Below are 17,275 nucleotides of genomic sequence, written 5' to 3' on the forward strand. Positions count from 1 at the left end.
CAAAAAGTTCAACTATGAAATGCAGACAAGTACATTATGTAGTATTGTCATGTCGGTCAGTGAAATTTGACTATGAAATGAACTGGTTTGACTATGAATTCAAAAAGTTCAACTATGAAATGCAGACAAGTACATTCTGTAGTATTGTCATGTCGGTCAGTGAAATTTGACTATGAAATGAACTGGTTTGACTATGAATTCAAAAAGTTCTACTATGAAATGCAGACAAGTACATTCTGTAGTATTGTCATGTCGGTCAGTGAAATTTGACTATGAAATGAACTGGTTTGACTATGAATTCAAAAAGTTCAACTATGAATTTAAAAGGTTAAACTATGAATTTTGATCAGTAGAGATACAATATTTTCTATTTATAATTGCATTTGTGTGATCATTGTAGAGCACAACCATCGGTACTGAAAATGAGTAGTTACAGCGAAAGAACCTTTTCTCAACTACCAATTTTCTTGCATAACCTTCAAAGAACAAATCCTAATACCTTCACAGCCATTAAGAAAACCGATAGCAACCGCTTTCAATTCTGTTTTGTGGCTTTAGGTTGCGTGGTATAACATACTTCTTTTACTGAGTTATACAATATTTCATGGTAATGTATGTCGATTAGTTGTTACTTATCACTAATATGTGTTCGTTTTTATGTAGATTCGTACCTTCCTTAGGTGCATGATACCGCTGATATATGTGGGTTATTTACCCCTTTTTGGGAGCTTTCTGACAACAATGTACTTCGCAGTGGCTTTAGATGGAAATCATGAACCACTACTCTTAGCACTTGGTTTGGGAACCTTACAGTGTGAAGAATCATGGAGATGGTTCATGATGAGGTTAAGAGATTGTTTAGGTGAGGACATAGAGGTTGGTTTCATAAGCAACCTGTGTGATAACATAGAGTTTGGTGTTGAGAGTGCCTACCCGGATTCCTATCATGGATATTGTCCTAAAGATATAGCTCGAAAGATACGTGAGTTTGTCGGACATAACAATACGGAAGTCGAATCGTTGTTTTGGAAGTCATGCAATGCATATAGCGTTGATGATTTTTACTTGTGTTTGGAAAGGTTGCAAAGTACATGTAGGCAACCACCTTTCTGCACCTTGCTTATGAGTCCAATTTACTAGCTTGACGATATACCGATTTCAAAATGGACAAGAGCAGTTTTCCCAAAAATACGTTACAATGTTAAATCGATTGACGTCCCTGAAATTTTGCAAATTATATCCTCACGTGAGTTTCCTATAACAACGATAATTGAGTTAACCACCACGTCGATAAAATCAAAGTATGCTGAACGGGCCGAACTGGCTGGTAAGGGAGATTGTTATATTTTGTTTTTTTATTGTGCTGCTATTTTTATTAAAATATCAAATTTTACAGGGAGGTTGTCTGGTGGGTTGACCCCTTACGTTGAGAGTAAGGTTCAAAAAAGTCTCAACAAGTCTTATAATTGTAATGCAAAACGTTTGAATGGGGATACATTTGAAGTCGATGACACTTTTGCCACCAGCACCGTACAACTTGAACGAAGGGTATGTAGTTGTGGTAAATGGAAAAAAAGCGGTATACCATGTGGCCACGCTATAGCATGTCTAAGAACCCGTACATCTGAGTCCATTCAGAGAATGGTTGATTACAAGTTCACTAATCATGTGTATCGAGTTGCATATGGATCTGAGTTGGTGAATGGTATACCATCATATGAGCATTGGGAAATACCAAATGAAACGGTGGTCCTGTTACCTCCCTCAATGCAGTAGTTATTCATGTAGCACATTTATGTTTTATGTAGTATTATGTATTAGTTTTTTATGTACTCCGTTTTTATTTTACTGTTGTGTTACGTATTAGTTATCCATGTACCCAGTTTATTTTTTATGTCGTATTATGTGTTAGTTATTTATGTACCCCAGTTTTATTTTATTGCTTTCTAAATATTGGCTATTGAGGAAACAACATACATTAAAAGAAATGGACGTTTATTAAATAGTAACGACTAGACACATACAACAACAAGCAACTTAAATAACGAAAAACAATTAACTTAACCAACATTCATATTAAAAATAAGGGACATTCTTTAAAACATTCCATGCATCTAAGTGGGTAAACTCGCTACCATCGTATTGAAAGCGGTATAGTTCCAAAGCCACCTGCCGTAGAATGTCTTCATCCGTATTTGCATGTTCGTTATCCAACTCGTTATAAATACGTTGAAATTGTTTCACCTTCATTTTCATATCCAGAAACTTCGCTTTGACATCTCTTCTTCTTCGATATTGAGTGCGGTTCATTAAATGGTGAAACAAATGACAGACACGAGACCAAAATGATCCGGCACGAACTTGTGGGGGACCCGGTGGAAAATCCACCTCTACAGTTGTAATCCAAGCTTGAACCAAAGCGACCTCCTCTGCGTTCCTCCATATACGTGGTGAGTCCATAATTGCAAGGAGGGAAGTAATAGAATACAATTACAACGGATATTGAAATCTATTTATAACGACTCCTTACTTACCTGGTGCAATGACTTGTCAACTCAAACAGCAATATATTGGGTTGTCATTCAACCGGGGATGAATTGTCAACTCGAACAGTGATCTGTTGTGTTATAAGTATAGTACACTGCATTCGTCAGTTAATTTTGACTATGAATTGCAGACATATTAGAAGTTTGGGCTGCGATTTTATGTAGAAACTACTATAAATTGACCCTAAGTTACATGCAGAACGTTATTAAATTAACCAATATAGTTGTTCAAATATTGTTTTTTAGATTCTACCCTCTTTGTTTCAATCCAAATGACTTCTATATCATGGAGCAATGAAGAGTTCTTGGTTCTTACACATGCTTATATTCATGTGTACGAGACAAGCAAGATGAATGATCCAATGTTTTGGAGCCGTTTAACAAATATTTTCAATGCTGAAAACCGAATGGCTACAAGAAACGATCGTGACGAACTAGACATCTTAGCAAGATGGTATGAAATGAAAACCGAAGTTCTATTATTCAACGATCTTTATACCAAAATTGACGACACCCGTTTAAATGCTACTGAGGATGTCATCTTGGAAGCTGCTAAGGAGGAATACAAGTCATTAAGTAACGGGTTGGAATTCCAGTTTGAAGCCCCTTGGAATATTTTGAAATATATCCCGTTTGTTTAAAATCTATTTTAGTTTATTATTTGAGTACTAGGTTATTTTCATGTACTAGGTTATTTTCATGTATTTCTTATGTATTCCGTATGTATTTCGTTTGTTTAAAATCTATTTTAGTTTATTATGTGAGTACTAGGTTATTTTCATGTATTTCGTATGTAATTCGTATGTATTTCATATGTTTAAAATATATTTTAGTTTAGTATGTGAGAAACTCGTATGATTAAGTTGAGTTAATATATTTTAGTTTATTATGTGAGAAACTCGTATGATTAACTTGAGTTAATAAATGGCCATTGCATTAGTTATCAAAATATATTAGAATACATTAGTAACAAGATTCCATGAACCATTAAAACATCACAACAATTACATGAAAAAAACGACATAATACGAACAAAGCATTAACGTAAAACACAAGTCCATGGCTTATTCTTAACACAAATTAGAGCGGTCTACTTGAAATACTGTTTATCTCTAACAACCTTCCAAACTTCCTCATATTCGAAGTCTCTGCCTTCATGCTCGAAGATGTAAAACTCTGTAACAACTTCCAAGAACTCTTCTTCGTCACGACAACGAACATTGTTACGTTTCGCATAACTACATGCTTGATTGAACCATGTCACTTCCTCCTTTACATCCGTCCACTTAGTAACAACATCTGATTTTTCTCTTTTTTGCCCTTCTCCCATCTCATGGTTAAACAAAGATGTGATGCGACTCCATTCATCACCAATTAGGCAATGCGGGGGAGCAAGTAACGGTTCACCATCCTTAACACTTAGCCAGCACCGTGTTAGAACTAACACCTCGTTTGTCGTCCATGGCCTTTCAGAATTGGAACCAGGTACTTCATTCGAAGAACTTGCTGCATTCGACGACATTTCTAATAATGGGAATTCGTTTCGTTTAGGTGATTTGGGTGTTTGGTTTATAGATCTTAAACATCTATTTATATAAATAAATAGACTATGAAATAATACTTTGACTACGAAATGGTTATATTTGGACTACGAATTTCAGCTTTATGCAGTGTTTTGTCATGTCAAACTGTCATTTATCTCTTGTCACTTAAGGGACCCACTGGGATGTGCAGGTTACTACAGTGACTTGTCATTACTGTGTAGTCATTTCAAAGTTGGACTTCTCATTACTGTCTAGTATGTATAAATACCACTTATTGCTCCAGTTTAATACAATATCGATTTTATTATGAGTTCCTCACACAAATTCGAAATTTGCTCATGCAACGAAGTAGATTGTTACTACTGTGATTCGGTAGACCCTTTTTTTACACCCTTTTCAGCCGGGTCATATATGTCACATGAAAGTTTTGAAGAATTAAAGAAGGCTGAAGCACAACAAGAAGAGGACAAAGAGTCATCCCGACTTCTCACTCAACTTGCTAATGATATAGGTTCGGAATGCAAACAAGTTGAAGAATGGATTGACCTCAATAAAAACAAAATCAAAGAGCATAAAGATTGGATAAAAAAGAGTAAGAAGGCAATCAAAACGACGGAAAAACGGGTTGCTGAGAAGGATGAGCAGTTGATACACATTATGGTAAAAAAGGATCGTTTCGAAGACAAAATGAGAATTAGGGATGACTATATAACAATGGAGAAAGAGAAGTACCCGTTGCAGTTCCCTGAGTTTAAAAATTAGTTATAAAGTTGTTGTAATATTATCATGAAACAGATTAGGTTGCCAAAGGATCGTTTGTTGTTTTCTTTTAAATAACATGTTGTAACTGTTAAAATAAATCTGCAAAATATATTTTATAATATAAAGGCTTCATTCATTGTTATAATCAACAAACTTAACTAAAATATGAAAGCATAGCAATGTCTTGTAAGAGTTAATAAAAATATTACAATACATAATAAGCTAACAACTCGTCATTACTCTTAATTTCAAGGTTGTTTTATATCAAAATCAGCGTTATGGGTTTGTGAGCAACCCGCTGAACCACCAATATTATATGCCATTTCTGGAGTAGAAATTATGTGACCTGCTCTGCTACCAGACGCCCTTCCAGTACAATAATTTCTCGTGTGTCCTAGTTGACCACATGTAGAACACTCTTTTATAATTGGACCCTCGCCTTGGGATGGAATGCGGTATGTGTTTCTTGGCCTGCCTGGCTGACGTTTATCCATTATAGGTGGCTTAACAATCATCAAATCATCGGGGATCTCCCATTCGGATGGCTTCGGCAGAGGGTTTATTGATTCCTCATATGTTTTCCTCAGTGTTTCGGTAAGGTAAGCATTTAATGCAAACCTCGAGCAGTCTTGGTAATTGTTCACTGTTAAACATCTTATGACATGACCACAAGGTATCCCATCAAGTTGCCAATGCCTACATGTACATGTCATATGTTGAAAATCAACAATCACATTTTGTGCCCCCTTTTTGACCTCGCATTTCGTATTTGAGATCATGCGAACAATCCATTTGGTAAAAGTTTTCTTGTTTTCTTTTACAACTTCATCCGCCCAAGGGGTAAGTGTTGTTGTTGCTTCCGCTAAAAAAACAGCCAAAATGAAGAAGTTAAAATCAATAACATCGAAACTAATAAAACATTAATATTACAAATTTACGTAATACCTGCAAAGTTACGTCTTTGAAACCACCATTGTTGCATTGTAGCACGAAAAAAATCAATCAACATAAGTATTGGCACCTTACGTGCGTGTCTAGATAATGCATTTATAGACTCCGCACTGTTGGACGACATAAGATTGTATCGGTTCCCTTTAAAATGTGCCCTTGACCAGGTTTCTGGATTTATACTTTTTAAGTACTCCCATACTGGTTCTTTTGTCTTTTTCATAACATCCATGGCAGCATCAAAAGCATCAACTGTGTACGCCCTACACGCCTCCCAAAAAATTCCTTTAACCGTTTTACTCTTGCCGAATCTAGATACTATGTTGAAATACAAATGGACACCACATATTCCATGATGAGCGTGAGGAAAAATGTTGGCAACGGATGTTGCTATAGATGGAGACCTATCAGATATAATTGTAAGCTCCTGCATATTTCCTATGCAATCACGTAGTTTTTGAAAAAACCATGTCCAAGAATCAGTACACTCATTTTTGCATATACCATATGCAACCGGTAATATTTGATTTTATCCGTCCTTAGTAACTGCAAGTAGCATGGTACCTTTGAACTCGCCCTTTAGGTGAGCTCCATCTACTACTAGGGTCGGCTTACAAAAATTGACAAAAGCTCGTACCTACAATACATTGTATATTTATTCAAATACACCAAAATAAATATTAAAAAAAAATTAGGACATGATAATACTAACCGAGCAACCGAGTGCGATGTACAAAAACTCAAACCGATCATCAGCATCTGTTTTAATATGTGTGACAGTACCCGGATTATGTTTGGCCAAGTTGTGACAATACGCCGGAAGTTTGGTAAAAGAATCCTCTTTCGTACCCCTTAACGACAACAATGCATATTGCTTCGCACGCCATGCCTGATGGTATGAGATATTGATATTCAATTGAGCATTCATATCATTAACAATTTCTTTTCCCCGATAAACTCTACTATAGTCTTCAGCCAAAACATCAGCAACATATTCACCCAAAACATATTTGTTTGCTTGTCGATGATTAGGTTGCAACAATGTTGAAGAACATGTGTGTACATCAACAAATTTATTCACTTGGAAAAGTCCATCAATATTTTTAATTGCTTTTGCTCTTAGTAACCAAGAACAATTTTTCGAAACACACACAGCTTCATACCTTGATTTGGTGGATCTACTTGTCCTCGTCTGGAAACCTTCTCGAAGACATTTTTTACCAATACACCACTTTAAAAGTTCTTTGTTTTTAAATATACTCTCACATTGAATCTTTTGAAGATTAATGTCTACCATCTGTGTTGGGATATCTTCATTATTATCAACTGGCCATGCTGGTACAGGGGGCATACCGTGAAAAAGGTTATCGGGATACTTAGCTTTAACTTCATCACCCAACTCATCTCTATCGGAATTACTTTGTAGCTCGGTTATATCTAAACATACATCACCAACATCAACATAATGCCCGTAAACATGATTTTTTTCATTTTTTTGAGTTGAATTTTTTTCTTTTTAGTTTTATCTACCACACGCCTATTCATAAGTTTAACTTCTTGTTCGGCAACATCATCACAATGACCACCCACATGATTAAGATATGTACCAACATCATCATCACCAACATACTTGTAATTCTCGGGATCCACATAGTGAATAGGTGAATAACTAACATTAACATTTTCAGCAACACTGTGAAACTGAGGTACACTAGGAGTATTGAAAGTACCTATCGGATCGTTGCTCCCTTTAAAACTGCATAAATTACCAACAACTTGGTTTCCAATTTCACCGCCCCCATTAACCTCCTCAACTTCATCAACCACCACAAATACTTTCACAACCCTTCCTCCACTACATTTGATTACGTTTATCAACATTCTAACATCCACGTCTTCAACTATAGCTATATAATAATTTAATTCAGGATGGTGGAAACGAAGACTAATTCTATATTTGTCTAACAAACCAATTTTGCTTCTTACCAAAGATACAAAATCACTATAACTAATATACTCAGAAAATATCAAAGCAAGTTCAGAAATACCTCCCTGTGGACATATGTATTCCAGATTAGTTCCATTAACTTGCCATCTCCCACCGGTTACAAGACAAACCAAATATTCAATCATTTTTTGAGCAAATTGTAGAGAGTATTTCACAAACAAATAACAACCAAAATGATATTTTTTCTACAAAATTTTTTATATAGCAAAGCCCATTTCGTAGTCAAACCAATTCATTTCATAGTCAAACTTAAAAAAAAAAATAAAAAATAAAATAAAAATAAAAAATTAAAAAAATTGCATCATTTCGCAGATAGGCTCAGAGGATTTCGTAGATGGACCTATTCCATCTGCGAAATTACCCATATTTATACAGAAAAAAAAAAAAAAAATCTCATCTGCGAAAGTACAAGTACCTAAAGCACAACTGTGCTTTAGGTAGTTGTACTTTCGCAGATGAGAAGCCCATTTCGCAGATGGGACCTTCTCATCTGCGAAATGGGTGGCTATTTTTGTAATCTCGATTTTTTTTTGGCTATTTTTGTAATGCAATTAGTGTAATTGACTATTTTTGTCATTTTCTCTTAAAAAAAAACTAATTGGGTTATTTGGTAAATCATGGGCCTGAAGTTGCTTCCATTCGTACTTATAGTGTTTATATTAATATGACCCAATACGAGTTAAAAGCTATCCATGAAAGCCCAATATATATGAACGTCAGTTAAAACCCCTTATACAACCGCCAATCTCATTCTCTCTGCCGTTTCTGCCACTACTACCGACCGCCATGGCTGCTTCCGATGACTACACAGACACCATGAACTTAAAAATCGCAGAGCTAATGAAGGAAGTCCAGCTCGATTACTCTTCTACAACTACTAAAACCATCAACGACGCCATTTCCTCTATCAAAAAACGCATCAATAAAATCCCTGAAGATATACAGGTGCTTAAACCTTAACCTTAAACCCTAAACCCAAACTATTAGTTTGTGATAAATTGGTATTAATTTTTTTTCTGAATTTGTGAATTTGCTAGGTTAAGGCCGATTTGGCTCCGAAATTTATTAAAGATATTGGTGCAGACAAGGTCGAATTCAAGTTCAAAAGGCCTACATCGATTAATGTTGGTGGAAGCTATTCGATTCAATGTATCGTGAAGCCTGATGTAAATGTTGATCTTTACATACGGTTGCCGAAGGTAATTATATGTATTGTGCTAATACTAATTACTAAGAGCAGTCATGTGAATTTATCTGTTATAGTTCTGGAGAAAATAATGCTGTATTTATGTTTTGCAGGAGTGCTTTCATGAGAAAGACTTCTTGAATCATCGGTACCATGGCAAAAGATACCTGTATCTTTGCATAATCAAGAAGTATTTGGAATCTTCTTCCATAGCTCAAAAATTAGAATGGGCCTTCTTTCAAAATGAAGCCAGAAAACCTATTCTTGTTGTCTATCCTGGTGATTTCTCATTCTATCCTTCTGTTTTTAACTTCTCAGTCTTTTCAACACTAGTTTTGTTGATAGAAATGTTCTCTACATATTGTAGTTGTGAAGTCTACTGGAGTTCCAGGGTTTTCTGTAAGGTTGATTCCAACAGCTGAATCCCATTTTAATGTCCAAAAGTTAAACATAGAGCGCAACAATCTTCATGTTTTGAGCCAAGGTAGAACCTTTTATCATTTAAACACATCTTAACTTATCATTTTGCGATTATTTTCACCTTATGAACTTATCTACTCTTAAGGTGATTCTGAAGCTACTCCTGTGTACAACAACAGTATATTAGAGGACATGTTTATAGAACATGGTGCAGAGTTTGTCAGCAAGGCTTTCAATGGATGGAAAGCTTTAGGAGAGGCTTTAGTTTTACTAAAAGTATGATAACCTTCATCTAAATTCTAACTGTTCATGCACCATATCCATGATTTTGTGAAAGAAATTTATCTTTTTCTTTTAAATGATTTCAGGTGTGGGCCCGACAGAGAAGTTCTCTACACGCTTATGACTCCTTAAATGGCTACCTTATCTCAATCTTAGTAGCATACCTTGCCTCAGAATCTGGTAAATTTCGCATTAACAAAGCAATGACAACAATGCAGATCTTTCGTATCACATTGGACTTTATGGGTATGTTTATCTCCTTATGGAAATTCAGTAATTTAATAGATTCTAAACTTATATTGCTAAAGTTCTGATTTCGAATTTTTCAGCCACCTCTAAGTTATGGGGCACTGGGATTTTCTTCAAGCCTCAAGGAGGAGATGATATGTCAAAGGAGGTATGATAATATCAATGATAACAAGTTAACAACACTCTCTCATGTTCTTGAGATTTTTCTTGTTTTGTTTTATGTAGAGTTTTATTTTGCTCTCACAGTTTGACTTTTTTATTTTGTAGGAAAGGAAGAGATATGTACAGTATTTTCCTGCAGTTATATGTGATTTATCAGCTCATTTCAATCTAGCATACCGCATGACAAAGAGTGGTTTGATTGAGGTACACCTAACACCTCATTATCATTTTTATATGCCCAAAGACAAAAGACATATACACCCCTAATGTTTTCTCTGAGTTTCAGCTTCAAGAGGAGGCTGCTTTGGCACTCAAATGTATTGATAAATGCAAAGAAGGGGGATTTGTTGAGCTATTTATGACCAAGATTGACTTTCCTGCTAAATTTGACTATTGCATGAGGTAATTCAATCATACCCTTTTCTCCATTTCTTCCAATATTTTGAAATTCTCCATCTATTCTTTTATCTATGCTGTTTTAGATTGAACTTAAAGGGGAAGGCTGAAGTATCTACACAAGGGTTCTGTTTAGATAATGAATCTTGGAGATTGTATGAGAGCAAGCTTCATTCTTTGCTTGTAGAAGGCTTAGGAGAAAGAGCAAAGTTTATACGTGTGACCTGGCGAAATACATCATCAACACACAATATGAATGATGTATGTTATTTGATTGATTGATTTCATGTAAGTGATTATACTTATAATTACAATAATGACATCATTATTATAATTTCAGGGTTTGTCAGTGCTTGATAAAGAGCCGTTAATAGTTGGAATTTCTGTAAGCCTGCCAGAAGCCTTTGATGAGTATACACGTGGGCCCTTTTTTGGGAACAAAGAAGAGGTATTTGATTATTTTGTATAATGAATTTATATTGATAGTTTGATACACACAATCACAATCACATATGCTAATTGTATCATTATCTTTATTTTATATTTTTGTAGGCTTTGAAGTTCAGAAAGTTTTGGGGAGACAAAGCAGAGTTGTATCAATTTAAAAGTGGCACCAGGGAATGTGTTTGTAAGTAATTTCCTTCAAACTATTACAACTTTTTTCTTTTTTCTTTCTGCAACTTTAATATATAAAATTTCCTATTTTGATAGTGTGGAAATGCAAGCCATCAAAGAGATATCATATTATAAAATGGGTTACTGAGTATGTGCTTAATCGACACCTGTCATTGACACAAGAAAACATTTCACATGCTGTTGACCAACTTGACTTTTCATTGGTTCATGATGATGGAGGTAACAATAACAATAACATTAACACTTACCAATATTACACACACACACACAATTTCATCATTCCAAATATTCAGATTTTCATCATGTGATACAGATTTAGCTTCAGATGGAAGTTTGAATGAAAGCTTTGGAACTCTGTCTAAACGTTTACGCCTTTTAAGTGATGTTCCTTTGTCAATCACCAGTGTGCAGCCTCTAGACTCAGGTTAATTTTGTAATTTTGTAATTTATAATTTAATATCTGAATCTTTATCTCAAATTTCATATATTTCATATGTAATATTCACAGCTTTTAGACATACATCTGTTTTTCCTCCAAGACCTCATCTTGTAGCAAATGGAACAAAAGTTGGAAATAAAATCATATCAACATGTATACCATCTCTTGAAGTTATGATTCAGGTTCTGAATTTGAGAAATTACTTTTTATTTTCTTCATATTTGGATAATCTTATGGAGTTAAATTTAATTAATTCTTTTGTGTAAAATGTAGTTGGAAGGTTCAGGAAACTGGCCAATGGATGATGTGGCAATTGAGAAAACAAAATCTGCTTTCTTGTTAAGAATTGGAGAATGGTGAGTTGACAACTTGAAATATTATGTTTCTTTTTTTTTAAGTATGATATGGAAAATGATTTTGATTTATGTTGTATTTATATTTTATAGTCTTGAGAAGGATTATGGAATGAAATATTCTCCATATGAAGAAGGTGTTGATGTTTTCTTGTCTGGATACGTTTTTCGCTTGAAGATTTTGCATGAGAGAGGACTCGATTTGTTAAATGGACAATGTAAGAAAATGTTTTTCATTTTCATTTTGAAATTCAATGAAAGGTTAAAAATAAAAACTTGGTAGAATTTAGAAACATAATGATTTGGATTTTATCTTTTAATGCAGCTGAAAGTTATCAAGTAAAGAGAGTTTCATCAATTGACAAACATCTTTTTCTTAGAAGTCAACATTCTAGCATGATTAATGGTCTTTCAGGTCGATATCCTTTATATGGACCAGTTGTTCAGTAAGTTTCTTCTTTTTTATTAACAAGGGCAAATTCGTAAAAAGTTGAAGACTCATTTAATGGTTTTAATCTTTGTTTTTTACTATAAAGGTTAGCAAAAAGATGGGTTTCTGCACATTTATTTTCAGCTTCTTTCATGGAGGAAGCAATTGAGCTTGTAGTTGCATCAATTTTTCAAAACTCATTACCATTTTCAGCTCCTTGTTCACGAATTTCTGGATTCATGAGGTTTTTGAGACTTTTATCTGATCATGATTGGATGTTCACTCCTTTGATTGTTGATATAAATGAGGATATGACTCCAGATGATGAAAAAGAGATCAATGTAAGCAATCTGCAATCACTACTTTCTTATTTGTTTACTATTTCTGGCAGAAGTGATAATAATTATTTTTTATTTTAATTTACAGGAAAAGTTTTTGTTAAGTAGAAAAGCTTATGAAGAAGGGACTGGAAGTGTAACATCTGCCATGTATTTAGCCACTGCTTATGATAAAGCATCTGAAACATGGACCACTTTGTCTCCAACTGTATCAGTAAGTGGCTTTTCACTTTTACTTATTTGCCCTTTTTTTTCCTCCCAACTCCTCTTATATTAAAATTGAATATTGTGAAATGTGTTTGCGAAGGTAAGGGTAAAATGGTCATTTAGTCTCATTAAGACGGTTTATACAGTCTAGAAAAGAAGCAAACATTTCATATCCATAAATGGCTTTTCACTTTTACCTATTTGCCCTTCTTTTTTTTTCCTCCCAACTCCTCTAATATTAAAATTGAATATTGTGAAATGTGTTTTCGAAGGTAAGGGTAAAATGGTCATTTAGTCTCATTAAGACGGTTTATACAGTCTAGAAAAGAAGCAAACATTTCATATCCATAAATGGCTTTTCACATTTACCTATTTGCCCTTCTTTTTTTCCTCCCAACTCCTCTCATATTAAAATTGAATATTGTGAAATTTGATATGGGTAAAATGGTCATTTAGTTTATAGTCTAGAAAAGAAACAAACATTTTATATCCATAAGTGGCTTTTCACTTTTACCCATTTGCCCTTCTTTTTTCCTCCCATCTCCTCTCATATCCATTGTGAGATTTGTTTCCGAATGTAAGGGTAAAATAGTCATTTAGTCTCATTAAGATGGTTTATATAGTCTAGAAAAGTAACAAACATTTCATATCCATAAGTGGCTTTTCACTTTTACCTATTTGCCCTTCTTTTATCCTCCCACCTCCTCTCATATTAAAATTGAATATTGTGAAATGTGCTTTAGAATGTAAGGGTAAAATGGTCATTTAGTTTCATTCAGACGGTTCATACAGTCTAGAAAAGAAACAAACATTTCATATCCATAAGTGGCTTTTCGCATTTACCCATCTGCCCTTCTTTTTTCCGCCCAACTCTTGTTTTGGAAGGTAAGGGTAAAATGGTCATTTAGTCTCATTCATCTTTTTGAAATTTTGATGTGATAGGAGGTGAAAAGGTTGGGAGTTTATGCAAGAAGTAGTTCAAACTTGCTGACTAAACTAATTATGCAAGATCAAGTGGATTCTTATGGATGGGAGGTGAGTTTTGAGTTATTTACTTTTTATTTATTTATTTAATTTTATTTATTTATTTATATGTTAATGAAGATAATGAATGTTGTTTTGCAGTGTATATTTAGAACTCCATTGAACAACTATGATGCAGTGATTCTTGTACATAGAGAAAAACTGTCTTACCCTGAACGCCTTCTCTTCCCATCTGAACTTAATCATGGTATAATAATTATAAATAAATCTCTTCTTTAGGTATGATGGAATCAGGGAATGAATGGAATGACTGATTCCATTCCTTTGAACAGGGAAGCTTGTGGCACAAGGAAAAGCAAGCAACTCTTTTCAGCCTCTTTTATTGACCACCAGTAAGACAAAGGATCCTCAAGATCAGTTATACATCAACTTTGATCCCTTAATGTGTTATATCAAACACTTGGAGGCAAGTAACAAAAAAAAAATCTTTAAATTCATTTTTAAGATTTATTTTAATGACTGATTATTTTTAATCATTGCTATTTGCAGAGTGCTTTTCCAGACAAGTTTAAGTTATGGTATGATTCATTAGGTGGTGATGCAATTGGGCTCACTTGGGAAAAAGAGAGCTCAAAGGTAAATTAATATACATGAAAAAACCACTTTTTTTTTTGCATAAATTGGTTAAAGGGTGGATAATTACGTATTTACCCTTATTGGTTTTTCAGAAGAGGAGACGAGAAGATGATGGGGATGTAAAGAAGAGTGTGAGGGATACTTTGAAAGATGTTGGTGAAGTTGGAAAAGGATTTGTGAAGAGTGTTTATTTGCTAAAAGAACCAACAAGGTAATAAGGAGATTGAAGGAGGATACATTTATTTACCACCGAGTTAATGTTGTAGACTTGTAGTAGTAGTAGTACCCCGATTTTGAAATATTGAAGGGGGTGAGTTTGACTATAATTTATTGATTATATGTAAAAAAATTGGTGTTTTTGGAAATTTTACTTGAGAGGTTTTTACAAGAGCATGGCAAGTAATGATCCAAATGTTTTTGAGTAAGATTTAAATAATATTTTCATCTAATTTCAACTATTTGTATTAATATTATGCAAAAATATAAATAGACGAGTGACACATGTGTCTTGTCAAAATAGTAAATGGGTTGACAGGGCTTGACTATAACCCGATTAAACAGATTGTATCAATCTGTTTATTTTTATGTTGGGTTTTAGATTAGTGTTAGTTTTTGTGTGTAAGGTTGAAACACTAAACATGTTGAAGGAGTGGTACTTGGGTAGGCAGACAGGAAAAAATAGTAGTTGGGAGTCGGAGTGACTAAACTCATAGTAAGTTTAGAGAGTAAAATGGAAAGAGTATTAGTTTTGGGAGGTGGAGGGGTAAGATTGTGAGGAGAGAGTGGTTGATGGATTGTTTAGTTTGGGGGAAAATGAAAAAACTGAAAATGAACTTTTGACGTAGGTGATTAAGTCGTTTCTACATTATAAAATGACTCAATCTGACGATTTTTCTTTTAGATAAGGGCTTGGTTTTGGTTTTGGGCCATTCTATTTTATCTAAAGAATTAAAACTTGTATATAAATAAACATGTTATTTTTGAGTTATTATTGAGTTGAAATTACTCTAACTTTGTACGTTTAATTAAACGAGTTGAAATATCTTATTTAAATATGTTTATTTTCTGTTGAGTTTGTGTCTCTGTGTCAGTTTTTTGCCCACTCTGAACATAAGAAAAGGATCATCCCACATTGCCTGGGTTTTCAAAAGAAAATACGGATTTACAGAAAAACAAGCGTTTGATATTTTTTGTCATGTCATCAATATATTATACTTGCACATTTTATATGTGTATTTGAATGATGTCAATGATATAAAAATTATTAATTTGTATTGTGTTATCATAATTCAACTCAGACGTGACACCTATTTCTATAAAAAAATATATATTTTATAGTATAATGTCTTACTAAAAAGTATTTTGACAGTAATAATAGGGTAAACAATAGACAATGAGAGGGAAAAACGGTATGTTGAGTATTGAGAATTCAAAAGTTTTTTGTTTTTAAAAAAATATTTTCATTTTATTACACCTATAATAAATACTAACCAACTACAACTTAACCCTATAAATATTATATCTTCTTTATACAACTTCCACACAACTATTTTACATTCTAAACATTCTACACAAGCACAATTGAAAATTTGGAATGTTTTTCATCTCCATCTTCAGACGACGATGATATGTTTTCAACACATTTTCAAATGAAACCAAACGACGATGATATGTTTTCAACACATTTTCAAATGAAACCAGACTGTACAAATTGTATCTGGTACCCTATGCTATTTCACAACACTTTTGAAAATACAAAACAAAGAAGCGCTCATCAATCTTCGTCAAGATTTGACGGAACACATATACCAAATGTAAGGGCCAACGACAATGAAACTGACTACAACAAGGAATACAATTTTTTTATTATGTAACGTAAAATTTTAATTTGCATTATCTTATTTTTTTTTAATTTTAAAAATGCAAAATTACTATGATGTTTTTATGTTTAATTGATGTTATCTTTTATCTTATATAAATGTTGTATTTAAACAATATTAATACAAATTATATATATGATATGGAGTAGTGAATATTTTCTAAGTATGCGATGTAGAAGTGAAAATAATATGATACCGAGGTGACAATATTTTTTTAATGTGGGCGGGGAGCATGCATTCTCAAAGCCTTAGGCCGACCGATATAATCACAACAAAGTGAGTTTGTGGGCATGGTGACAGGTCACCATGAGCGTGCACACCATTCCAGTGCATTGTGGTTGCCATGGTCGTGATGGATTGTGATCACCACCACATGTGACAACGCATAATGTTTTTTTTTGTCCTTTTATCTTTTATTTTTATTTTCTACGTCTTGATCGTAATATCTAATATGTAAACCATTGATGGTATAGAAGAAAATGATGGTGATGGAGGTTGAGATGGTTTGTGGTTAATGACATAAAATGACCCCTTATAATAACTGGAAAAAAATTCTCTTTTCATAGGGTGTTTGTAATTGCTTATTTAACTTAATAGGTATTTTTTTGATAAAAATACTTATTAGCTTATGTAATGAAAAAAAAAATTTATATTGTTTGTTTAAAAAATATTCATACAAGCTTATAGTCATTTTGATAAAAATAAGTTATAAATATTTTAAAAAAATAAGGAGAAAGTTAATTTTTAATAAACTAATTTTTTAAGATTGTAAAAAATTATTTTCAAAAACACTTTTCAATTTTCAAAAACATTTTTTTAGTAAAGTCGATAAAATAAATTTAAATTTACGAGGATCAAAAGTAGCGACA

General features: G+C 33.5%; 1 protein-coding gene across 1 annotated transcript; it reads left to right on the forward strand.

Annotated features, from left to right (window-relative positions):
• The first annotated feature begins 8,539 nt into the window (after window positions 1-8,539).
• On the forward strand, window positions 8,540-14,914 carry LOC145097326 (nucleolar protein). Its single transcript, XM_079034861.1, has 25 exons — window positions 8,540-8,753; window positions 8,846-9,007; window positions 9,108-9,273; window positions 9,362-9,478; window positions 9,560-9,690; window positions 9,783-9,942; window positions 10,026-10,093; window positions 10,213-10,311; window positions 10,394-10,509; window positions 10,590-10,764; window positions 10,844-10,951; window positions 11,056-11,131; window positions 11,215-11,358; window positions 11,453-11,563; window positions 11,648-11,760; window positions 11,852-11,934; window positions 12,025-12,149; window positions 12,257-12,377; window positions 12,468-12,702; window positions 12,788-12,913; window positions 13,849-13,941; window positions 14,032-14,137; window positions 14,223-14,356; window positions 14,440-14,526; window positions 14,619-14,914. Exons 1-25 carry the CDS (start codon window positions 8,595-8,597, stop codon window positions 14,739-14,741), a joined length of 3,138 nt encoding a protein of 1,045 aa, XP_078890987.1. The 5' UTR covers window positions 8,540-8,594; the 3' UTR covers window positions 14,742-14,914.
• The last annotated feature ends 2,361 nt before the right edge of the window (window positions 14,915-17,275 follow it).

Source organism: Lactuca serriola, chromosome 4, assembly GCF_051521515.1.
Source record: "Lactuca serriola cultivar US96UC23 chromosome 4, Lser_US96UC23_V15, whole genome shotgun sequence".
Taxonomy (NCBI): Eukaryota; Viridiplantae; Streptophyta; class Magnoliopsida; order Asterales; family Asteraceae; genus Lactuca; species Lactuca serriola.